At 41.5% G+C, this 26,644-nt stretch overlaps 1 protein-coding gene and 1 pseudogene across 2 annotated transcripts in view; one reads left to right on the top strand and one right to left on the bottom strand.

The window, feature by feature from the left end:
• Window positions 1-26,644, top strand: part of Lepr (leptin receptor) — an 82,448-nt gene that overhangs the window by 39,719 nt on the left and 16,085 nt on the right. For both annotated transcript variants that reach the window (XM_038333026.2, XM_038333024.2), the window contains exons 6-15: window positions 4,949-5,091; window positions 6,565-6,709; window positions 11,321-11,611; window positions 11,759-11,876; window positions 14,234-14,433; window positions 17,452-17,600; window positions 19,223-19,382; window positions 19,494-19,576; window positions 23,195-23,411; window positions 25,893-26,075. In XM_038333026.2, the coding sequence (XP_038188954.1) occupies window positions 4,949-5,091; window positions 6,565-6,709; window positions 11,321-11,611; window positions 11,759-11,876; window positions 14,234-14,433; window positions 17,452-17,600; window positions 19,223-19,382; window positions 19,494-19,576; window positions 23,195-23,411; window positions 25,893-26,075 (1,689 nt within the window). The remainder of the gene's footprint in view (window positions 1-4,948; window positions 5,092-6,564; window positions 6,710-11,320; window positions 11,612-11,758; window positions 11,877-14,233; window positions 14,434-17,451; window positions 17,601-19,222; window positions 19,383-19,493; window positions 19,577-23,194; window positions 23,412-25,892; window positions 26,076-26,644) is intronic.
• Window positions 7,061-8,344, bottom strand: LOC119816310 (annotated as a pseudogene).

Here is a 26,644-nt window from a genome sequence, read left to right as displayed (position 1 = left end):
CAGCATTGTAGTCAATCTGTTTCCTAGGTAGAGTAGTTCAGGGGAAGTGTCACCATTGGGCTTATTATATATATTTGGAAACTCTTAATCCTAGCCTAAGGCAGACATAATTTTAAGGAAAAATCAATTTCTTGTATTTGAACATAAAATTTTCAAAATTTGTAAATGCTGTGGAAGAATTAAGATTATGTGAGAATGTGGATACAGGGATTATTATTTCTGTTATGATGGTTGTGATGGTTTGAAAGAAAATGCTGCTGTGAACATAGTTGAGCTCATGTCCTTGTGGCACGATTGCATCCTTTGGATAGATACCCAAAAGTGCTATTTCTGGGTCTTGAGGAAGGTTGTTTCCTAATTTTCTGAGAAATCACCACACTGACATCCAAAGGGGCTGTACCAGCTTGCATTCCCACCAGCAATGCAGAAGTGTTCCCTTTTCCCCACAACCTTTCCAGCATAAGTTGTTATCAGTGTTTTTGGTCTTGGCCATTCTTACAGGTGTAAGATGGAGTCTCAGAGTTGTTTTGATTTGCATTTCTCTGATGACTAAGGATGTTGAACATTTTCTTAAGTGTCTTTCCGCCATTTTAGATTCCTCTGTTGAAAGTTCTCTGTTTAGGTCTGTACCCCATTTTTATTGGATTGTTTGTTCTTTTGATGACCAATTTCCTTAGTTCCTTGTATATTTTGGAAACCAGACCTCTGTCTGATATGGGGTTGGAGAAGATCTTTTCTCATTCTTTAGACTTCCATTTTTTCTTGTTTATCATGTCCTTTCCTTTACAGAAGCTTCTCAGTTTCAGGAGGTCCCATTTATTAATTGTTTCTCTCAGTGTCTGTGCTACTGGGGTTATATTTAGGAAGTGGTCTCCTGTGCCAATGCATTTAAGTGTACTTCCCACTTTCTTTTCTATAAGGTTCAGTGTGGCTAGCTTTATGTTGAAGTCTTTGAACCATTTGGATTTGAGTTTTGTGCATGGTGATAGATATGGATCTATTTTCATTCTTCTACATGTTTATATTCAATTATGCCAGCACCATTTGTTAAATATGTTTTCTTTTTTCCACTTGATATTTTTTGCTTCTTTGCCAAAAATTAGGTGTTTGAAGGTTTGTGGATTGATATTCAGGTCTTCTATTCGGTTCCATTGGTCCTCCTGTCTGTTCTTATGCCAATACCAGGCTGTTTTCAGTACTGTAGCTCTGTAGTAGAGTTTGAACTCAGGGATTGTGATGTCTCCAGAAGGATCGTTTTCTGGTTTTTTTTTTTTTTTCTTTTTTTGCTTTTCCATATGAAGTTGAGTAATGTTCTTTCAAGGTCTGTGAAGAATTTTGCTGGGCATTGTGTTGAATCTGTAGATTGCTTTTGGTAAGATTGCCATTTTTACTATGTTAAGTCTACCAACCCAAGAGCATGGGAGATCTTTCCATTTTCTGGTAACTTCTTCAATTTCTTTCTTCAAAGATTTAAAGTTCTTGTCATACAGGTCTTCCACTTGTATGGTTAGAGTTACTCCGAGATATTTTAGGTCTCATATATTCTTAAACCATACCCAGTGTCTAAGTCTACATCCTGTTGCCTGCAAGATGTAGAATTCTCAGCTCCTTCTCCAGCGCCATGTCTGCCTGCATGCCACAATGTCCCTCCATGATGATAATGCAATGAGCCTCTGAACTGTAAGCCACTCAAGGAAATCTTTTCCTTTTTGAGAGTTGCCATGGTCACAGTGTCTCTTCACAGCAATAGAAACCCTAAGACAATACTCAAAGATCTCTTTAGTATTAACTAAATGAAGACTATCTATGTAAAACTGTAGAATGAAAAATGCTTCAAGCATGAACACATGAAAATATTCCTGTGACCTGGTGGTGGCGCACACCTTTAATCCCAGCACTTGGGAGGCAGAGGCAGGTGGATCTCTGTGAGTTCGAGACCAGCCTGGTCTAGAGAGCAAATAGCAGGACAGCTGGGGCTGTTATACAGAGAAACCCTGTCTTGAAAAACTGATATGTATATCCCTGTGATTAAATAAGGAACATGAAGAAGTCCCTGTGCTTGGACTTAATGAAGTATAACTCATAGAAAATTAGGCAGAAATATTAAGGACCAGAGAACATCAGAGACCAGGGTTATAGAGTTTGGATTTTATTCCATTCAAATTGAAACTTTTAATTGAGGGTTTGATATGATCAGATGTATATCTTTGTGTTCAAAATTTATTCTGTTTTGGAGAATGAGCCTAGACAGGAGACTGTAGGGGTGGACCAGTCAGTTTAGTGCACTAGCAATAAAGGTGTGTGGAACTGATGAGATTTGCTTATACGATCTGAAGGACAGAAAGAAACTAAAGTTTACCCTCAGTTTGCCTCTGAAGATCTCCATCAGTGGATACACCAGTTCTTCAGAGAGGAATATTGGGACTGGTGTTTGTGCAGAATTCCAGGTCATGTTGTGCTTGAGACGACTATTAGAATCCTGTGAGGTACTGGACAGACAGTTGGACATACGACTCCCGAGTTTAGGAGAAATATACATCTGGGAGCGGAATCTATGGATTCTATGAGATCACCCAGTCAGAATTCAGGAAGGAAGAAACTAACAGGTAATAGTAAGAATGAAGGACACTGTGTTGTTTGAGAAACCATGTACAAAACAGTACAAAACAAAAGGCAAAAAAACCATTTCAACAAGGGTATACGTAGCTGTGTGGAATTCTATGCTGAGAGGCAGAACAAACTTAATTGTAAAGTGACATCAGAATTGCCAAACAGTAGTGGTCTTCATGAGGACAGACTTTGTGACGGAGAGGCGGAGCTGACCAGTTGTAGGCTGGTTAGGTGGGTGGGGCTGGGTGGAAGGAAGGTCTCCCCAGTGCTTTTGAAGACTTTTGTATGGCAGAGTGAGTCACGTGACAGTAAGTGCTGAGCTGGATATAGGAGAGCCAGGGGAATGTGTTTTGTAATATATCTTAAAATGAGTGTATAATGGTAGAAGATAGGAAATGTGAACTCTCTTGCAATTGTGTATAATTGCACTACAATTATTTTTTGTTTTTTTTTTAACTTTTGTGTTGTTTTTGGTCCTGGGAACCCAGTAAAATTTATGTGGTGTTTCGTGTTTCTTCACCCTGCTTACAATAACCTAAACTTGTAATAAGTCACAAAAAATGTCAGTAGGTTTGAATAAATGAAAAGACAAAAAACAAAAACAAAAACAAAAAGCTTTCTCTAAATTCCTGAACAGATGGGATGCATGAGAACTAAGTGAATTTTGGTTGAAAATACAGTTCAAAGCAGTAAATGTGTTATTGTAATAGTAATTTCTACAAGCTCAGAAATTCCTATTAATTGTACAAACTTTGTAAATATAGAGGTGTTCAAAGAACAAATATATATACATATATATATAACCATTTATACACACTTCTAATTTGCAATATATATGCTATTGACTATTTTTAACATCTTGGGGATATAACTTGGAGACTGACTCAGCATTTGAAAGCTCTTACTTTTGCAGGGGTCTCAGGTTCAGTTCCCAGTGCCCACACAGCAGCTCACAACCCTTTGTAACCCTAGCTCCTGGTGGGGGGGGGGTCCAATGTCACCTCATTTCCTAGGGTACTTGAATGTGTGTGCATGCATGTGCACACAAGCACACACACACATAATATTAAATAAATTTTATAAAATAATGAAAGTATGACTTTGTGATAAACCTCTTGAGCTTCAGAAGTTAAACGTTTTCAATATTCTACTACAATGTGGTTTTTATTTTTTATTTTATTTTTATTTTTTTGTTTTTTCGAGACAGGGTTTCTCTGCAGCTTTAGAGCCTGTCCTGGAGCTAGCTCTTGTAGACCAGGCAGGTCTCAAACTCACAGAGATCCGCCTGCCTCCCGAGTGCTGGGATTAAAGGCGTGCGCCACCACCGCCCAGTTTACAATGTGGTTTTTAATGGCTGCGTGAATTTCCTTTATGCTATGAACTATAATTTATTAACGTAATCTTTACCTATAAGATATTTAAATTGTTTCTTCACATACTTGAAAAGTTTTCTTTCTTTTCTTTTCTTTTTCTTTTTTTTTTTTTTTTTTTTTTTGGTTTTTCGAGACAGAGTTTCCCTGTAGTTTCTAGAGCCTGTCCTGGAACTAGCTCCTGTAGACCAGGCTGGCCTCGAACTCAGAGATCCGCCTGCCTCTGCTTCCCAAGTGCTGGGATTAAAGGCGTGCGCCACCACCGCCCGGCCTTGAAAAGTTTTCTAAATGGTTGACATAATCAAGTACTTCTGTATGCATATACACATACAGATAATAAGCACATGTACTTTTAAACTCAGAAATCATTTACCTCATCAAAGTCCCCATTCAGCTAAGAGATCCCACTCCTATGTCGGGAGACAGTCAGGGCCTTACAGTGGTTCATATATTCCATGGGAGTGTCCTGAGCTGAGCGGGTGTGTTTGGATTGGTATTTTACACGGACAGATATGCTGACTTTACCCAGGCCTGTGCATTTTCTGAGCAGTGTTTCTGCGTTCTGCTGCTGTCCTCGTGGCCAGTGAAAGCAGGCACAGTGACTGCATCTAGGCAGAGGCTCCAAGTGAGTTTGAAACTTACCAGGCAAAGTGAACTTAGGCAGACTTTTTTATAGAAGGGGAATCACGGTTATCAAAACAACTCCACTTATTGGTTTATAGTCTTTCGCACACAGGGGAAAGAAACCAAGACAGTGGTTTGCTGCGCTAAGTATGGTACAGAGGAAGGGCCCACCATGCACCTCTGCTTTAACTCTGTAATTAGCCCTCAAATAATTTAAATTTTTTAAGTATCTGAAAGGCAAGCTATGCTGGCAATTCATTTCAGCCTCATTTTGCTCAGATATGGTTGCTGTGAAAACTGCCCGAGTTAAAAGTCTTTTTTTTTTTTTTTTGTTTCCCTTTCAGTGAAGCCTGATCCACCAATAGGTTTGCATATGGAAATCACAGATGATGGTAATTTAAAGATTTCTTGGGACAGCCCAACGGTGGCCCCGTTTCCACTTCAATATCAAGTGAAATATTCAGAGAATTCTACAGTTACAAGAGAGGTAAGTATATTTTGGTAAAGAAAGCGAAACTTTGAGAAATGATTAAAGATCCCTAAGTCTTGCAGAAATTACCTTTGCCTGCTAAATTAGCCTGTGCTTTCTAGTAAGGACTAAATTATATCAAATATTACATATTGAGATAATTTATACATACTACGGAAAGTCCAATTATGAAATTTTAACTTATAACCGTTTACATCGGTGGAGTGCGGATGTACATTGCATCCTCCCGTTTTCGTTGCTCAGTGTGTTTACACACAGCGTTCGCGTTTGTGATGTCAATCAGAATCAGCACCCGCTTTTGCTTATGCAGATGTGTGTTTTGAGTGCCTGTTTGTCGCCAGGAGCTATTCTAGATGCAGCAAGATACCCAAGATGCCTTGGGTTCAAAGGGGAGGAGGAAAGATTGTCGTAGTAAGTGGCGGTTGGGGCATGCCTCATTGGGAGGGTGATATCTGCGCAAGGATTTGGAGGAGATGGCACTGTAGGGATCCGGGAGACTGGGTAGAAGGTCGGTGTGGCCGAGGCTGTGAGTGAATACAGGGGTAGCAGAGACGGTGTCTGAGCCCAGAGTGGGTGGGGAGGAGGAGGTCACGAATGGCCTGTGGCGTCAGGTGAAAGCCTTCACAGCACACAGTGAGCCTTCCTGCCGCATCGTTCCAGGTAGAAATCGATCTTCTTGGGACTGTGTTACTTTCTGAGGCCTTATTTTTAGAGAGCGGTTCGGGAACCCTTGGTGTCGGTGGATAGACACGGAGTGAGGGCTGCCGCTAGACGCTTCCTCATTAGTGAGTCCGAAATCCCAGGACCGTGCTCTAGGCACGCGTCATGCTTTTCATGATTTTTATTTACCCTTTGACCCCTGTCTTCCTCTCACAGTCTTGAAGAAAGCAGGAAGTTCAGCTGAAGCGCCTTATTGGAAAACTGAATGTGCTACACAGGCAGATCCTAGCTAGAGTTTGCTTTCCACACGATTTGGCCTCAGATATCTTCCCCTCCGGTTTATAAACTGTGTTGACTCCTGGCCTGAAGTTCAGGGTCAGGATGTAGCCACCAGGGTCAGGACGGTCACTATCACTCACGCTTTTCTTCTTGGGCAACTTCCCTCTCTAGGACCCTGACAGCCCTCTCTGCACCTCTGTTCATTGTTCCCTACCAGATATGCAATGGACAGAAACATGGCTGCCATATTGCCAGGAACTTTGGCACCATTTCTCAAAAACCCTAAAGCCCACATTGGCGTTAGCCTTCAGTTAATACTTGTTAATTGACACAATTGTTTGACCTACAGGCTCTTTAAATTCCTATTTATCATTTTTTTTTTCATTTGGTCAATGATTCCTATTTCAATTCTGTGGCCAGACGTCTGTGATATTCTGCTTCTTTGAGATTTGCCGAAGCTTGCTTCTTCTCAGCTTTGGCAACGCTCCTCACCAACTTGATGCTCTGTTGTTTCAACATAACATTTCACAGGCTACTGAAGTTGTCTCTGCTCCGTCCCTGCTGGTGCACAGTGTGCTTCCGGGATCTTCTTACGAAGTTCAGGTGAGGAGCAAGAGGCTGGACGACTCAGGACTCTGGAGTGACTGGAGTTTGCCTCGAGTCTTTTCCATACAAGGTAGGGCTTGCCAAAGTTTCTCTGGAAATATTCTCCCAGACCTTGCCTTCCTTGCCATTGGTATATCATAAGCATCTTCAATTTTTATTTCCCTCAACAAGAGGTGGGGATAATATTAACATTTTATTTAAAATTCTTTCTGCAGATGAGGCCTGGGTATATAGCCTTGGCTGCTCTTGAGTGCTGGTGTTAGAGACCTGTGTGTCTATGACACACTACACTTTCCTCAAATCTTGAGCAGGACGATTTGTTACTGAAAATTGCATCTGAAAGCCTATTTGCTTTCAAAATAAGCTCTTTTGGAGTTTTTTTTTTTTAATATGAAAAAGTGAACTGTTTAATCATAGTGGCTCATGTCAGTGAATTCCAGGATTCTGGAGCATGAGAGAGGAGGATTATGAGTTTGAGACCAGCCTTGGCTGCATAATGAAACACTTCAAAAAAATAAAAAATTAACATGAAGTTTCCACTTTAAAGACCTAGCATGTATACCACTTATGTCATTAATTCTTTCATTTTTGTTTAGAATCCACTTGTATTCATTTGAGATAAACATTAAGGGCTGGAGAGATGGCTCAGTGGTTAAGAGCTCTGGTTGCTCTTTCAGAGGACCCGAGTTCAATTCCCAGCAACCACATGGTGGCTCACAATTATCTAGAATGAGATCTGGTGCCCTCTTCTGGCATGCAGGCCTACATTTAGGCAGAATATTGTATACATAATAAATAAATCTTTAAAAAAGAGATAAACATTTAAAATGTTTATTTTTCAGATGCATGTGTACCCACGAGAGTGTGCGTGGGCGTGTGGATGTGTGTGTGTGGGGGGGTTATGCTCAAGAGTCCAAATATTGTCTTTGGTTATCTTCTAACTTCACCTGTTATTTGAGACGGGGTCTCTTCCCGAACCTGGAGCTTGCTGACTCAGCTGGGCTAGCTGCTTGGGCAAGCCCCTGACGTCCTCCTGTCTCTGCTTCCCAGTGCTGAGATCACAGGCTTTGGTTACTGGGCTTGGCTTTTTCTGTGGTGCCAGAGATCTGAAATCAGGGTCTCAGGCTTGTACAGAAAGCTCTTCACCTACTGGGACATCTCACCAGGCTGTTTTTGGAGTTTTCAGAGTAAAGTCTTTGGTTTGATCTCTATATTCACCGTAACTCAGAGGATCAAATCTGTATTCATGTCAAAAGCCTTCGAGGTGTCTGTAAAGATCAGCCATTTTGCAGGCTGCATCTTGTTCTGTAGACAGTGTGTCGCAATATCTTGCGACTGTTTCCTGTCGACTTGATCGCTGTCCCACAGTATCACGTGTCAACAATAAAAAATTGATTTTATCCCTACATCAGGTTTTCCTACTGATAAAGCAAGCTTGGTAGAGGCTGTCCAAACTGTGGGTGGGTCCTGTTCTCTTCTTGGCATCCTAACTACTACAACAACCTGTTGGTATCAGCTAGGAACGCCTGGCACAGCTCTCTCTGGAAATCCAGCCCAGGGCCTGTTGCTACTGAGAACACTGTGGGTACAGCTGATACTCTTGGGTGCCCACTGAGACTATCCCACACTCGACCTAGACTTCCACCTCCGGCGCATGTAATTCAGCAGTCCTTTTCAGGTGCGAGCGATCCCCTGGGCTCTCCATCTGGCTGTGGTGACTCAGAGGCCCGTGTGTCTGGCATCCAGCCACCTCTCAGAGTTATTTTTAACATCAGGGAAATGGTGGTTTATGCACGTGTTCCTCAGGGAGGCGAGAAGCAGCATTTGTCGAGCCCTGAGAGTCTTGTGCCAGCCATTTCCAACCCTGCCCCCGTTGAGTTGTGACTTTAGGAAGACACTTCATCATCCTTTGGTAGCCTGCTTGTTTAATTTTACTCGGGTTGATGGGGGATGCTCAGACATGGCGATGTAAAACACCGAGCACAGTCAAATCTATTTCATTGAGCAAGTTCCCTTATTGATTACTTAGTGTTGAAGACGTGTTAATTAGGCAGAAAGCAAGTTGCATCAGTGTCTGAGAAGCACTGATTTTGGAGTCTGCCAGTTTATACAAGGCCCATCAATATGATTTCTTTGGAGAGGTTCTTCACCTTTATGTGCCTCGGTTTCCTTGTCTGTAAGATCAGGATGTTTTCATATGGACGACTTTTATACGGCGAAATAGCACAGTGAAGTGTGTATTATGGCTCCTGACTCATAATAGACATTTGGTAACTATCAGATGTCATTTTAGTTTATGACTTCACAGCCTACATGTTCAGAATCTCAAAACCTAAAGAGACAGGAAGATCGACACTAGCTGCTTGGTGCAAAGTGAGATCATGAGGGAGCTAAACCGAGTGTTGGACAACAGTTCAGCCTGGAGACTCGGGGATCTGGCATGAGAGTTTTAGATGGTGATTTTATGTGTTTATTCCTCGGATACCCTTCTACTGTTTCCATATGTATAATGGGATGCTGGTAATTCAGGTTTTGAACTTTTTGGTTGCTTCCCGAGGGAGGCATAGTCTTCTATTAGCAGGTCTTACTGACTAGCTGTGCCCTGTGGAGTCACATGGGGGAAACGCAAACCACGGTATCCCAGGTGGAGGCTTCTGTGTGGTGTGATGGGGTCAGGTCTGGAGGAAGAGGGAAACTGTGTGAAGGAAGGAGAAGGCTCCCATGCCTATACACACCGAAAGCCTGTCTTTATTGCCACAGGGCAATGCGCTTAGCTTCCATAGACAGATGTTGTTTTATTTTCTTGTTTTCATAATTAAAATTTAAAACTTCCCCTTCAAGAAAAAGAGGCAGCACTAGAAGAATCAATGTTGTTTTTCAAAGTTTACTAGGATTCAAAGCTGAATATAAAAGCTTTTCTAGAAACTTCATATAATACACTGGTTGGTTACATTTTGCCAAATGTTTGATCTCATTCAATTTAAGTCTTTAGATGGATATGTTTTTAGTTCTGTTTTTTCTTTACAATGTATGTCAATATCTGCAAGTTTAAATTTCCTTGGTTTTTTTTCAAATGTCAGCTCATATTTTGCATTCTTATATATTATAGTCATGTGGGGGGGGCTCCAGGTGTCATACAGGGAAACGAACTGCACCAAGAGATAAGGATGAAAACTCAGTGCAGATTGACTTTGTCAGCTTGGATCAGACTTCAGAGAGTCTAATACCAGACGGTTCATTGTCAGCATGTTTACAATGGGGAAAGGTTTCCAGGCAACAATCTGCCCAATTGCAGGTGCACAATAAAGCTTAAGGTGTGACTACATAGAGACTCTTTTACAAAGTGTATGTGACCATGAGGGTGGGCTCTATAGCTAGAAGTCTAGTGTATTGTCTGATAGCATAGAGGCCATCAGACCATAAAGTACTCATGACATCTTGAGGCTTTAAAAACAATCTGTAAATGAAAAGCCTCAATTGATGAAAGTCACTCTGTGCCTCTGTAGAAAATAACAGCAACTCGGAGGCTTTGAGACAGTTCGGCAGTGAGGTTGTGGAGCTTACGGAGTGGAGTTAGCCATCTCTCGGGTGTGCGACAGGCACAGGTCAACAGTGAAGGCTGCATGTCCTCGAGGCCGGGATTATACCCAGTCATGCCCATAGTCTAGTGCATCTGCCCACTGCTTTCCCGTTTCTGTTTGCCGTAGATACACTCAGTGCAAGTGCCTAATGTGGAGAGTCCATATACAAACCATTGCAGTAAATTTAGTATGAAATTACAGGGCCAGCCATTTTACCCATTCCTTTGCCTGTTTATTAGAAACTTTCATATGTATAAATAAAAAACAATAACAACATCCCCCTTCCCATCAAGATTTTTTTTTATTTTAAAATATTTCTTTATTTTTATTATGTATACAATATTCTGTCCGCATGTATGCCTGAAGACCAGAAGAGGGCACCAGACTTCATTACAGATGGTTGTGAGCCACCATGTGGTTGCTGGGAATTGAACTCAGGACCTTTAGAAGAGCAGGCAATGCTCCTAACCGCTGTGCCACCTCTCCAGCCCCCCCCCCCCCATCAAGATTTTGTATCATAGTGATAACACGATACATGCTATGTTTCACTGATCCTCTTGAAATTAAAAGTTCACTTATTTTGCATGCACACACATGCCGCGATGCACATGCTGAGATCAGAGAACCCCTTGTTGTGGCTAATTCTCTCATTCCACCATGGCAGTCCTAGGGACCGAACTCAGGTCCTCAGACTTGGTGGCAAGCACCTTTACCCGCTAAGCCATCTCACCGCTCCTTCTCGTTCCTTTAACATGTATTGATTTACTTAGTTATTTTTGATTGTGTCTGCTAGAAAATGCATCATGATGGAAATAAATGATGCTCCGTTTTAGTTTATTTCACCTGTCCCTTGACAATGACACTTGATAAGCCCCATGTTTAGAAGCTCGTCATGGTGTTCCTGGAGGCTCTGTTCATTTGAGAGCAGGGATTCCTGGGGCTCTAAAGGGCTGTTCACAGTGTCAGCCAGTTTCTCAGTACACTGACTTGATGTTGGCAGGGTAACTAGGAATATGGGGATCTCTTTGCTGTGGTATCGGCTACTCACAGGATGGTTTCCATTCCCCGTCTGAATGCCCACCTTTCTTCCTGTGTTACAGACGTCATGTACTTTCCACCCAAAATTCTGACAAGTGTCGGATCGAACGCTTCCTTCCATTGCATCTACAAGAATGAAAACCAAATTATTTCCTCCAAACAGATAGTTTGGTGGATGAATCTAGCCGAGAAAATCCCCGAAATCCAGTATAGCGCTGTGAATGACCGTGTTAGCAAAGTTACTTTTTCCAACTTGAAAGCCACCAGACCCCGCGGGAAGTTTGCCTATGATGCAGTGTACTGCTGCAGTGGGCAGGAGTGTCACCACCGCTACGCTGAGTTATATGTGATCGGTAAGAACCCCAAGGCCTTGTTCATTCTGTCCCCACGAGATCCTTCGTTGTCACGGACTGTGTTAGAGTCCTTTTAAAGAAAATGTTTTTCATACTTTTTTTTTGGTGTTTGTACTTTGTATTAATATTTTAATGTGTTTTAAATAGATGTCAATATCAATATATCATGTGAAACTGACGGGTACTTAACTAAAATGACTTGCAGATGGTCACCCCGCACAATCCCATCACTTGTGGGAAGCACTGTGCAGTTGAGGTATCACAGGTATGTCTTGTATTTGCTTCTTTCTTTTTCTCTGGGCAGGGCCAGTTATCTTTTACCATAGCAATTTTTCCTCCCTGAGCAGAAGTTTGAATTTAACTTGCTAGAAAATTTGTGAGAAATTACATACATTGTCATCTTTGAAAACATTCACACCTGAGGTTTATATTATATTATATGTATAATATATATATATAGTGCTTTAACCTCATATTGTCAGGTCTGCCACACAGGTTCTTGGGATTGCATTTTGAGTCTTTGAGTGACATGCAAGGGAGGCAAGAGACTTATTTCCTATGCAGTGTATTTGGGCTCCGAGAATGGCCTAAAGTGAGCCGTGACAAAAAAGAGTTGACTATCATTCAAGTAATGATGTGTTTTAGGAAAAAGAGGCAAAAGGGCCAGATCCTACAAGATGTGACTCTTTTAGAACAAAGTGACTTAAGTTAGGAAGCAAACAGTCATTCATTAGGGGTAAGAGATTAATAATTAATAATAAAGAGAACTGTGTGCTTATTTATTTTTACCTTTCTTTGCTTAAAGAGTTGAGACATCTCCATACAGTATTTCCCTCGTCTCAACATAGCGTGTGTCTTAAACTGTATCTCCTTGAGAAGAGAAACGCGTCCTGGTTGCAGAGGATCCCATGGTGGTCAGCCAGCACGCTTACTGCTCTTAGTCTCTAGGCTCTGATATGGACATTTGTATTGGGCAATCTCAGTTTCTACAAGGTGCCCATTTCTTCTTAAAATTAAAGATTTCAGCTCGAAAAATGTATCACAGGATCAAATCCTGTGATCTGAGCTCTGTCCCTCATGTTCTGCGTTGACTTCTCTGCAGGGTTGGAAGAAAAATGTCAATCTCTGCATTTCTTCCGTGGGAAGCATTATTGTCTTTCTCCTATCTGCTATGAATATTTTTAAGCCAGTTGAAAGTTGAACGTTGATAGGCCGTTGTAATTACATATGCCTTTCCATGTGTTTCCACATGCAAATACGTGTTTGCTGAAGACCGTTTTGTAAGCCTCATGGCTCATGTGTCCTCCTGACATTCACAGGGTCATCATGTGACCAACTACAAATACTTAGTGAGTTTGTGATCCTCCCACATGTTAATTTCATTGTCTGTAAAATGGAGAAAATGCTATGATTTATATGGTGTCTAGGGGGAATTAATGGCATTTCCTTTCATTGTAATTAAGTAATACAACATCTAGGAAACATCCCGTTGGAGCAATCAATACATGGTTATTGTTGTCATGATGGTGATGCTAATCGTTCTAAGTGGACCTTCGCCTGTGTTTCTGCACTGCTATTTCCTATCCAGTGATGATTACACATCCCTCTGTTACTGTATTTCTCTCACCATTAATTATCTGAACACACACACACACACACACACACACACACACACACACATACACACATACACTGATAACCTTGAGGAGAAAATATTGCGAAGATGGTAAATGAGAAAAGATTTTAGTGTTTTCGTTCTCTTTTTTCTTCTCATTTTCATCCCTGGAGAGAGCAGTCAGAGCTTTAGTCAGTTAAATACATACTCAGAGCAAACAGTATCAGAAGGACCATTTCAAAAAGAAGAATCACCTTGTGTTGTGTGAGGAAGTAGGTTTGTTGTGACTTCTAATGTTTAAAAGAATTCATTTCTGAGAAAATGAGTAATATATTTCATTACCATTCACGTATGAATCAGGATTTGGCATTTATTTTAATTACATCAGTTTGAACTCGAAAGCATTAGGGCACTATTGATCAAGCCACATATTTTGAGCAGCTGTATTCTCACTTTCTGTTGGAATTTAATCATTTTTTGAAGCAAGAAGAACCTGCTTTGCTTCCGCCCCCGGAGTGCCCGGCTTTGGATCCTTAATGCTACAAGCATGTCACCGATGCAAGCCTTTGGCAAACCTCAATCTCCAAAAAAACCCCTTACATTACAACTGCAAAATTACAGCTGTAAAGTAGTGATAAAATAATTTTATAGTTGAGGGGGTCACCACAACATGAGGAAGTGTTTCATGGGTCGCAGTGCTAGGAAGACTGAGAACCAGTGGGCTACTGTGACCGTCACAGTCCTGCGACTCTATTCCTAACTTACTTCTTGTCAGTTCTTCCCATTGCCTCCACTACTCAATGCACATGCAATGTTTTTATGGTTACTGTTTCCGTGGAAAGATTGAGATCCAGATAGAGCTCAACAATGTGTTTTTAATAAAAACATCAATTTCTGCACAGAGAACGTCCTCTCGTTTGAACAACAAATCAGAGTTCTAAAATGTCTTCTTGTCTATTATTAATACCACATATTAACTGGCTCTTTTCTTTTTAATATCTTTTAAGGAGCAGCCTGTATTGTTCCGATAGTCCATCTATTCATCCTGCATCTGAGCCCAAAAACTGCATCCTGCAGAAGGATGGCTTTTATGAATGTGTTTTCCAGCCGATCTTTCTATTATCTGGCTACACAATGTGGATCAGGATCAACCATTCTTTAGGCTCACTTGACTCTCCACCCACGTGTGTCCTTCCTGACTCTGTAGGTACGTCAGACAGCGTTGTGCATTTTCCTTAGGTTTGGATGCCATCTGGATGCTGTCTAATCACACTAGATTCTGAATTAAAAAAATGCTTCTCTTTATAGAGAAATTGAGAAGATGATTGGCCTTAGGAAGATTTCTAGTTTTGATTTTGTATTGCCATTTTGAGTTTATTTTTTATATTATTTGTGGCATGTTTGTTTGTAAATATGGACAATAGATTCATGGTAGTTGGATACTTCCATAGAGCACCTGATGAGTTGCCTGTGGTGCTGGGAGTGAAATTTTATGAGGTTTTTATAAAATATAAAGTATCCCTGAAAGCATTTGCTATTTTAATCTGAAAGTTTCACCTGGATAATCTGAGGGCTTTGCAACCTGAGTAACCATATTTCAAAACTTTAATTTGTGAAGCTGGGTAAGAGGCATTTGAAATATCCAAAGAAGATGAAGAAAGTGGACAAAGATGATGATATCTGTAATGACAGTCACAGAATATTTTAGAGAGTATCTTGAGATTAAAGGATTCAAAGAGCCTTTGAGACATTTGATGTATTCATCCAAAGTCACTGTGGAATATTTGAAATGACCCATTTCTGATAATTTATTTTGAAGTAATACATTATTCATTAGGAAATTATGTCAAAAATCAGTATATTTTTTCAATTAATCAGCACACATTTGAAGAAGAATCTAGGTTTTGTTAAATATCAGATGAACTCATTTTATTTTATTCTTTAAAGATTTATTTATTATGTATACAACATTCTGCCTCCATGTATGCCCGCACACCAGAGGAGAGCACCAGATCTCAGTACAGATGGTTGTGAGCCACCATGTGGTTGCTGGGAATTGAACTCAGGACCTCTGGAAGAGCAGTCAGTACTCTTAACCTCTGAGCCATCTCTCCAGCCCCAGATGAACTCATTTTAACTCTTAGATCTGTTTTCCTATATAAATACCAATTGATTATCTCTTTCTTTGCACGATTCCATTTTTTTTTTCTGCTATTGGTACTTTCCTGTTACTCAATATTCTAGGCTAATAAAGGGCCGTGAGCAGTCACATACAGCATGAACTTAGCAACATGCTATCTGGATACCATTGGGTGTTTTGCTTTCCTAAACTAAAGCAAAAAATTTAAGTCAGGCTCATCTTGCCTTAGGAAGAGACCAATGTGGAAATGAAGCTTTGGGATGTAAGTCTCAGCTCCATCTCTTTGTAGCTTTTAACACTTAGATTAGGCCCATAGATATTCTGTACCACCTGTCAACTGTGTGTGGCTCTTCATACTCCCCCCCACGTGTGCATCACTGGAGGCAGTATATACACCCCCTCTTGGTAGCCACTGAATCCATCCATGTGATCCACTGAATCACAACCAAAGGAATCGAGTCCTACGGAGCCTCAGACATGGACTTTCATTGTCCTGAAAAGAAATGGCCTTTTCCAGAGACGAAAGTTTGATCATTTTACAGGGTTAGTGATGGATACTATCATGAGCTACGAGAAATTTAATGACCATGAGAAACTACATACTAATGGCAAGTTCAAGGTGTTTTGTCCTGAGTGGTCTAAAGCACTAGTGTTGACTGCTTAAATGATTGAAAAGTGCTGCTCAAACAAGAGGCCACACTTTTTACACAGTGGTTGTTCTTAGAAATGAGACTTGGAGCCGGGCGGCAGTGGCGCACGCCTTTAATCCCAGCACTCAGGAGGCAGAGACAGGCGGATCTCTGTGAGTTCAAGGCCAGCCAGCTCTACAAGAGCTAGTTCCAGGACAGTCACCAAAGCTACATAGAAACCTTGTCTTGAAAAAACAACAGGTTTCAGGGGCAGACTAATGTTTACAGAGACCTTTCTTGTCTTCCCTCATACAACATCTGTACATTGCCCTGTTTATGGGTTGGTGGGTTTCTTTCTGTACCGTGCAGCCACAGGGTTGTGTACTTCATATTCCAGCCAAGGACCATTTCTCTTTGGATAGTTCAATGGTAGAGGTACCTGTGCAATAATTCCCAAGAAGAGGAGTGTCCTGGCCATCATCCTAGAGACTCAGACCAGTTAGATGCTGGCTTGCTGTGGAGGGGAGCTGAGATGAGAAAAATTCCTTACCAGTGTGAAAGTATAGTACTTAATTATTTTAACATGTTGCTGTGGCAGCTGAACCCATTGCCCCATCCAGGGGTATCCCCCACAAGTGAAGTCAAGATGGGTGTTGCACTGTGAAGTTGATGCTTGGTGTCATGACACAATTAGGAGATGGAGATGCTTAATATGTGCTTGGACTTCCAGATCCTAGTCCAACAAGTCACATTTCCTTATTGTCCTATGGTTAGGGAAAATGGTGCTCCATGGGAAGAAATGATACGTTGGGCAAATGCACTTTCAGGGTGTAAGTCAAAGTCAGGTTGAGCAGCAATATAAGATGTTAAGGAAACAAGGTAGCTGGGTATGATGTGCATTTTTAATCCCAGTGCTAGGGAGGCAGAGACAGGCAGATCTCTGTGAGTTCAAGATCAGCCTGAACTATGTAGTGAGTTCTAAGGCAGCCAGGGCTACAAAGTGAGACCTTCCTGAGAGAAGGGGGTGGGGAGGAGAAGATGGAGGAAGAGGAAGAAGAAACAAGGTAATTATCTTCTGTGCATTTCTGTATTTTATGCATTTTATTTTTAAACATTTATTTTTTTAAAAAGTCACATTATTTTGCACCTCTGTTTTCTGCTAATTAAAGTCTGTTTCCTCAGATTGTAGAAAAGCGAGCTTCTAAGGGCTCAGTCAGCAGGTGTTCTCTGACCTTGCGAAGTGACACCGTTAATGTGCTGATGAGATTTCCAGTGAACCTCTTTGCTTTCAAAGTAGAGCTAATCCTCTTTCCTAGGTATTGCACAAAGCTATAGGCATGAGACAATGAATTAGAAAGCTTTAAAAAGGGTATTGATTTATAATTATGAAGTAGAAAGATAGTTGATAGTACTCTTTAAGTTACTATTACATGATGTTATTTTTTTAACTTTCTAGTAAAACCACTACCTCCATCTAGTGTGAAAGCAGAGATTACTATAAACATTGGATTATTAAAAGTATCTTGGGAAAAGCCTGTCTTTCCGGAGAATAATCTTCAGTTCCAGATTCGATATGGCTTAAATGGAAAAGACATACAATGGAAGGTACCTTTTACTTCTAATTGTTGTCCTCTCTGCTCTTTCTCCCTCTCTCCTTTCCCATGCCCCTCTGTAAATTGAAGTCTCTACTCTGCATCCCAGGCTGGCCTTCAACTTGTGAACCCCCTAATGCTTCAGCCTCTGCAATGCTGAGACTACTAAATGCTATTTAAGTGTTTTATGAACATATATTAATTATACTTAATAATTGTGATATTTTCATATATATACATATACACATATGTATTTGGTCATATTCATCCCCCTTACCACCTCTTATCCCCTACCATTGATTCCCTTTCTCTTCCTGGCAGCCACCTTTCTCCATCATTGGCAAGGATTTCCTTCCAGGAACATGGGCAGCTTGCCAGTGGCTGTACGTCTACAGAAACTGTCTCCTCTTCCCTAGCAGCAGTAAAATCCTCAGGGAGAAGTGTGGGCCCTGTGAGCCCCTCTCCCTTCCATGACCAAGCTCATGCATGTCTCATGTAGGCAACCACAACTGCTGAGAGCCAAACATGCACCAGCATCTTATAGTGTGTCAGAGTTTCATTGTGTCCCATTGCCACTGCCATACAACAGTATACTCTCCGGTATTGTGTAATTACTTTTATTACTTAGATTGGTGGTTCTTAGCCTGCAGGTCACGGCCCCTTTCACGGGAGTCAAGTATCAGCTATTTACATTATGATTCATAACAGTAGCAAAATTACAGTTATGAAGTAGCAATGAAAATAATTTTATGCTTGGGGTCACCACACCATGAGGAGCTGTATTAAAGGGTCACAGCATTAGAAGGTTGAGAAGCACTGACTCAGATTGTCAAAGTTTAATCCTTGTAAGGAACAAAAATGTTCCAGCGTTCCCCAAAGCATACTTGACAGGACATTTTCCCAGTGAACTGTTCTTGAAATAAAGATTGCCTTGTTGACTAGGCTCAGGAAAACCTACCTCATTGTACCTACCCTCCTGGTGTAGAGAGATAGTTCGTAACATTAAAGGTTTGGAGAAGGCCCTTGCTGAAGAAACATTTGTCATATTTCATCCTTTGTATTCACACTCATTTTTTCTTTCAGGGACCCACACTTCCTATAAGCTTCTGATATCTTTCAGTATGCGCATGCATTGGAGCACTTTGAAAGAGGCTACTTTTATTAAGCAATCATAGAGTTGAGTGTGCACATGGGAAATTTTGTGTCAGTTTTGCTGGGGCATCTTGCTAAGAATGGAAATACTAGATGCCCAGATTGTATTATTAGCCCAATGACGTCAGCTGGGCTATATGTATGTAAGAGTCTTATCAGCTTGATTCTCTAGAGAGCGCCCTGTCTGACCGCCATTATTGAATTCTTGTCTTTGTGGTGGAGAGAGGATCAAAGGGCAAGGGTTAACAGTGGAGCAAGAGTGTGCTTGGGATTGACCTTGCAAGTGCAAGGAGTAAGCAAGGGAATGACCAGATGTGAGAGGCAGCACTCCTCTGACTAGCCAAATATTGTGTGTTTCTGAATTGAGGAAATACAGCATCACTCCGTCTTCAGTTTGGTATGGTGTTAAGGTTTCAAATAAAAGCACACTCACTCCGGGACCCACCGGAGGCACATGTGTTGACGGTGTGACTTCTGTTACAGATGCACGATGTATTTGATGCAAAAGCAAAGTCTGCCAGCCTGCCGGTGCTGGACCTCTGTGCCGTCTACGTGGTACAGGTGCGCTGCAGGCGGCTGGATGGATTTGGGTACTGGAGTAATTGGAGCAGGCCAGCCTACACGCTTGTCATGGATGTAAAAGGTCTGTGAACACCTGCTAATGGTTCTTGAAAGTGCACACGCGTGTGCTTCAGGTATGACTGAAAACGTTCTAAGAACACGCGTCCAATTTGGGCTCCCTGTTGTTTTGCAGTTCCTATGAGAGGACCTGAATTCTGGAGAATAATGGATGGGGATGTTACTAAAAGAGAGAGAAATGTCACCTTGCTTTGGAAGGTATTTCTAATTCCTCTTTTATTTTATTCTGCAGTTGTTTGTCTATTCTTTGTTTATAACCTTGTCATATTATTAATCTCACAAGTGACCCCATATCTTACGTAATTTTTAATGTATTTCTGAGATGTGGTTTCTCAGAGCTAAGTGTCTGGGGTTTTGACATAGTCAGGAGCCTTTATTATTGTCTCAGATCAATTAGAGTTGTGTCATTGCACTATTGGTGGTGTCTTGGGCTCTTTGGGCTTCATATTTGTCATCTGTATCAGGGTAAGATTACTAAATGATAATTAGGGTTGCTAATAATCAGTCCACAGATTGATTCCTGAACAGTGTAACCATGGCTTCCCCTTCACAGTTTAAGCACATAAGATGTAAGAGAATATTTCACCTATGTGATGGCAAAGAATAAGTGTTTTCTATAATGATGGATGATCAACGTGGAAATGCCAAGCATCCGTTCTTCTATAGAGTTGATTCTGATCCCAAATAATTAATTTCAGGAGTAGATATCAAGCTTAAGCTTAGGAATAAAATACACGAGATGGGTAATGCTATGTTTACTATGTAAATGTGAAATTAATTTCAGTTCCCAAGAGGAAGAAAGTTAATATATGTCTAAAAATGGTTTCCTGATCTAAGACTAACCCTGTATAAAATTTGGGGTATGTAAGAATTTGTGTACACTTCGTTTATTATTCCCATTACTATATACTTTTGTTTACATGGTAATGCAATTCTAAACAGTCTTCCATTTCGATATTTTTGCTTGAAAGTAACATTAAGAATTGACACTGAGGGCTGGAGAGATGGCTCAGCGGTTAAGAGCATTGCCTGCTCTTCCAAAGGTCCCAAGTTCAATTCCTAGTAACCACATGGTGGCTAGTAACTTATCTGTAATGAGATCTGGTGCCCTCTTCTGGCCTGCAGGCATACATGCAGGCCAGAACACTATACATGATAAATAAATAAATCTTAAAAAAAAGAAGATTGACACTGAGAGGGACTGACAGTGACATTGCCCAGGCATTAGTAGGTAGAGTCAGCCATGAACAAAATCTAATTCGCTGTCCTTTATCTTTATCTCCCCATAGTTCTAACAACTACCCTATGGCCCAGGCTGCAGTTACCCCCTCTGCTTCCTCATACTCTGTCATGCTCTTGAACAGAAAAATGGCTTTTCTTTCTAGATTGTTCCCATGCCTTCCTTATGCCTGGCTCCCATGTTTCCTCTGTGATGTTGCCTGGTAGAACTTTCTATAATGGCAAGAAGAGTTTGTATGTACATTGTCCACATGGCAGCTACCTATAGGTTTGTGGCTTGAGTTGTATACAGTGTGATGCAAAACCTAAATTTTCACTTTTACTTAATTTAATTAACTTAAACTTAAAAGGGAGGGAGTCACTGTAGGGAGAGAGTAACCGTAGGGAGAGAGAAAGTCGTCTAGGGAGAGAGTCGTCCATAGGGAGGGAGTCACCATAGGGAAAGAGTCACCATACTGAGGTATGAGTCCACCTCTGTTAGAATGGTTAATTGCTTTTTAAAGATGTTCAGATTGCTGATTGAGAATACAGAGCATCAAGAAACTTGGTTGGCTTCTTGTGGCAATGCAGACCTGTGCAGCTACTTTGCACGTTAAGTGTAGCCTTGACTGACCATCGTGTTCATAGATGATTACCCAGGTTACATGAAGACTTTCTTTACATGAAAACTTACACACGAGTTATTCTAACTGCTGTATTTTTAACCATTATTCCAAAGTGAGACTCTTCAGTAGAAAATGAAACAGTAGGCACCATAACACTATACATTTGCGCAAACCTGAAACTTCCCAGGGCAAAGATTAACCTTAAAGTATACAGATTAAAAAAATCATAGACTGGAGGATTTGGGGATGAAATACATATTAGTTATGACTGTCACATGTGTATGAAATTATCTTCATGCGAGTGGAAAGGGAAAAGACTTGATTAACTTTGGAAATTAGTGGGAAGCGTGAAAGATGGAAGGCACAGCATAAACACTTTGGAGCTGTGCACTTCCTTTCCAGGGATGTAGGCTAGCAGTTATTACATCCCTGTCTGTCTGTCTTGAAATGGAAAAATTAAGAAGATGAAGGGGGCAGAGCACATGTTTTTCACTGCTCTCCCAGAAGGACCCAACTAGCAAGAAAGTCAGCCAGAATGATTCTTGTAGTCACAGATTGGAGTTAGAGATCAATACAAGCTCATAGGTGGGTTCTTATAGAACTAAGTATATGTATGTGTACAGAGGTCAGTATACCTGCATATATCCTTGATTTCATAAGCCTTTAAAGAGGAAGAAGTGTTTCTAACAGTATTATTCAGTGAAGGAAATCAGGACTTGAGAGAAATACTCATTTTAGGGCTGAATGATAGATGTACAGATAAGCCAGGAGCATCTTTTAATATCTTTGATGTTTTTACTTGTGGTTGAAAATATAAATATGCCAGGCGGTGGTGGCACATGCCTTTAATCCCAGCACTCGGGAGGCAGAGGCAGGCAGATCTTTGTGAGTTCGAGGCCAACCTGGTCTACAAGAGCTAGCCCAGGACAGGCTCCAAAGGTACAGAAAAACCCTGTCTCAAAAAACCAAAAAAAAAAAAAACCCCAAAAAACAAAAAAACAAAAAATATAAATATTTTCACATCAAAATGACATGGAATTTTCAGATGAAATAAAGCTGGTATTTCCTTACAGAGTTTTTCTCACATCTTACTTCCACCCAACTACCCACGAGGTTCCACCCATGCGTCTGTGTGAGCACGTCTCTGTCATTTTTCACTTGGAGACACTTGCTCTAGTATGTGGTATAAAATTCAGCTCTTCTTAGCTTTCTAAGGGATTGGCAACTTTCAGTTTTCACTGCAATAGGTAAAGGTGATTGTTTGGGAAGTGAAGGGTATTCTTGGACTCTTCAGAATGAAAGAACATGGAGCTGGCATTTTTTGACACAGGAATCTTCCACGACACTGTATAATACTCTGTAGAAAGCTATGGGACAGAAATGTCCAGGGCCACACAGACTGCCCAGATAGCCTTTGTTATTTGGTAACCTTCAAGGTTTTTGTTTTGTTTGCAAAACCTCTTCTTGCTCTAGATAATCTTCCAAGCACATCCTAGGGAGAACAGTGACAGATTTATTCGGGATCACAAAGTGTTGATACCAACTGAGCCTTCTTGGTTCTTCCCAGAATCTGAGCAGTGCAAAAGGCTTGCTATTAGATGAGTAAATTTCTCCTTAGTTTTTCTCTACAATTAGAGTGGAGATTCTTTGTATTTCCTATCTATTCTTCATATTTCGAATGTCCTAACTCTGTTCTTATGTCACTGTCTTTAATTTAGTCTCTGGGTGTGAAGAAAAACATCAGAGGGGGGAAATAGCTTCCCCGTGCTGCACAACTCCTAGATATGCCCATGCCTACTGAATTGCAGAGTTTCCACCCCCACTCCACCCTGATCCCTTAACACTAGATTGAGCAGTGCCTACCTTGGTCTAACTTTTGTTTCCTAGTGGGAACGTATACGCAGAATTCTATGGGCTCAGTTGGTGTAAACGCTGTGGTCCATAAGCTAGCAAATTTTTGTGTTTACTCCAGCCCCTGATGAAAAACGACTCCCTGTGCAGTGTGAGGAGGTATGTGGTCCAGCATCGTACTGCCCACAATGGGACGTGGTCAGAAGACGCAGGAGGTCAGACCAATCTCACTTTCCTGTGGGCAGAGCAAGCGCATACGGTTACTGTTCTGGCTGTCAATTCCATTGGTGCTTCGCTCGCAAATTTTAATCTAACATTTTCATGGCCGATGAGTAAAGGTAAGAGATGCTGAGAAACAGTTGATTGCCCTATTTGTTTGTTTGTTTGTTTGTTTGTTTTTATGGTGCTTCACAAAGAATCCCATCATCATCATCATCATCATCATCATCATTCTAGCCCCACTATTAAATTATGATGTAGCCTGCTCACATGACTTTTAGTACAGCACTGCATCTACATCACTCTTGCCCCTCCCTCTCCCCCATCCAATTCCCCCCATGTAGCCCCTCTAAAATTCACGATCTCTCCTTTATTATTTAAATATCATATACACACATATGTCTAACTTACAAGTCTGTTTAGCTTTGCTCAAATGTACCTATGACCAGGGATGGCCACTTGGGATTAGTCATCCTGTGAAGGAACTCATCCATGGAGGAGACTGGTTCTTCCTCTCTGGGCATGCGCTCATCACCTGTAGCTCTTCCCCTAGGGGTGGGTGCAGGGGGCCTCGGAGTCAGCACAGAACACACCTGGATACCAAGTTCTCAGCACAAAGATTCATTACCCCAGAGGGATAAGTGGGGGGTGGGAACTGGGGGGCAGCTGCCTCTGGATCGGACAGAGACAGCAACAGGTGGCTCTGCAGTGGTGGTTTTTAAGGAGAGAACGGGGAAGTCTGTGGTAGCATGAGTTGGTAAGTCCTGATTGGACATGTTAGCTAGTGTAGCCAAATAATAAATCTTGATTGCTGGACCTTGGTGTTTTGATAACTGCACTTTAGATTTTTGGTCATGCATAAGGAAGGGGCCAAATAAGGGAATAGAGCTTGGTGGCTAGCTTTATGGATGTAATCTAATGATTTAGCAAGGGAGAGGAAAGGTGGATGGGCAAGACCTGCCAGAGCCGTTTGCCATCCTTGGGCCTGTTAGAGAGCCCTCACTGGGACCATGTGAATTTCCCCGTCCACACTGGCATGTTGGCTGGTGTCGTCAGTATGCTGCTGATGTTCAGCAGTGATACTATGTAGAGTTCATGTCTAGAGGACACTATCCAACAGCTGATGTCCTGAGCCTCTGGCTCCTCCAGTCTGTCCCTTCCCTCTTCCGTGAGGTTCCCCCTCCAGTCTGTCCCTTCTCTCTTCTGTGAGGTTCCCTGGGCTTCAGGTGTGGCGGTTGCACTGCAGTGTATGAGTTGGGCTTGGGCACCCCCTTTCAGTATGGAACCTGGGCATAGTCCTTCTTGTTTAAATCACCTCTGAGAAGTCCAGGTTATTTTCATACTTATTCTCTGTGTGAAAAATACATTGCTACCCAACTATGTTCATTTGCAACAGAATAGTCTAATAAATCTAATAACCCTTTTGAAGCAGTGGAGGTGAGTCACTACCTCTGTTTAGAAATTAGAATATAGAACATTTTATATGTAATATTCTATTAGTACATACTATATATACTATAGCACATATTTACATATAGTATATTTACAGTATTTTCTTATATATAAAATGCTGTCTATTTTAGTAACATGCTACATGGACTCAAATCAGTTGCTGAGAGCTGGAAACTATTTTGGGCTTTATTTCATGCAAGTAGTAAATGCCTCACCTTTTAATTAATGTTGGTATATTTGATCATTCTAAGCACTGATGCTTTCTTTTATAAAAATATATTTTACAGTTAATTAATTTTTTGGGTGGGGGATGCACATTCCAGAGTATGTATGCAGGTCAGAGGACAGCTTGGTGGAGCTGATTTCACCTTCCACTTTTATGTGAGTCCTGGAGATTGAGACAGGGTCTCATGTGGCTCTGACTGACCAGAAACTCACTAGATAGACCAGTCTAGTCTTGAACTCATAAAGATCTGCTTTTCTCTCTACCCCTCAATGCTGGAATTGAAGGCACATGTCTCCATTTCTGACCAGGAATATGATTTTTTTTTTGAAAGAAAGTAAACAGGAACTTGATCTTGGGTTGAGGGTAGAGAAGCCATCTTGAGGTTTGGGATGGGGAAGCCTTAGCTTCCAGTAGCTGCGCACCTGGTTAGGTTTCCACAGCTCAGGGGAGACGCTGAATGAAGAGCGGGGTGTCTGTTGCATGGAGAAACAGACACAGCAGAAAGAGGCTTGAGACATGCATGGCCTGCGGGGCCATGTAGGCATGAGAGGAACGGCCTCCTCAGGTGTGGAAATCCACCAAGGCTTTCTGAAGGGACTCTGCTGACACTCCGCTTTGAAAATGTCCCTTACCAGTGGGAGAGAGAACTGTGTGGGAACCGGAGAGTTTGGTTAATAGGCTTGCGTGCGACTCCAGCTGAGAACGATTTTGGCCCCACCCGAAGTCTGTTTTTAGATCTGAGGTAGAATCATTTTGGTTCTCCACATCATAAACTTGCTCACTCTGCTTGCATGAGCTCCAATTCATTTGTATCAACTGTCTGCCTCCTCTTCCTTCTCCCTTCATCTGGGCTATTCCTCAAGGCACTTAGTACATTTTTATTAATTTTGAATTTAAAATAATTTCCTCCTCTTCCCCTCAGTGAGCGCTGTGCAGTCACTCAGTGCTTACCCCCTGAGCAGCAGCTGTGTGATCCTTTCCTGGACGCTGTCACCCGGGGATTACAACCTAATATACCTGGTTATTGAATGGAAAAATCTTAATGAAGACGACGGAATGAAGTGGCTTCGGATCCCTTCGAATGTTAGGAAGTATTACATCCACGGTATGTTCACAGGACTTTTCTTGGGTTAGGATGACACCACAGATTGGGAATTTAGACAATAAAGGGGTTAATGACAATCTCAAATGCAGACGCCAAGGGCTGCCAACTGAATTATAGTCATGTTGCCTGGTCAGAATGTTTGCTGTATTTCTGTGAGCGTTTTTCTTTTATGTTTTACACAGATGCAATCAGATGTCCCAAACCTTCTCCCCAACCCTTTCTGTCAGAATATGTGACGATCGTATAGCCTTTTATTCTAAAGTGTACCTAAGGTATTTATTTAGTTGAGTTCATGTTGCTTCCATCTTCCTTCTTAATGTCTTCTAAGCTCTAACGCCACACACCCCCAACTCAGTACCCAATCAGAATGTCACTAAGCAGTGAGTTAGGCTGGAAGTCCGAGGATTTTGGACCACCTGACCTAGGTCAGTGCAATCTCGCCAAGAATGGCCAGTGACCCTGAGAGGTAAGTGTACAGGATTGTACAGGATAGCATCGGCCCCAGCAGAGCCAGGAAGAAGGGAGGATGAGTAGGGAGGCTAGGCGCTGCCCTGGTTTTGTGCCATCTA

This window comes from Arvicola amphibius, chromosome 6 (assembly GCF_903992535.2).
Source record: "Arvicola amphibius chromosome 6, mArvAmp1.2, whole genome shotgun sequence".
In the NCBI taxonomy this organism is placed as follows: Eukaryota; Metazoa; Chordata; class Mammalia; order Rodentia; family Cricetidae; genus Arvicola; species Arvicola amphibius.
Note: the sequence above shows the minus strand (reverse complement) of the source record. Positions and strands in the feature narration are given on the sequence as shown.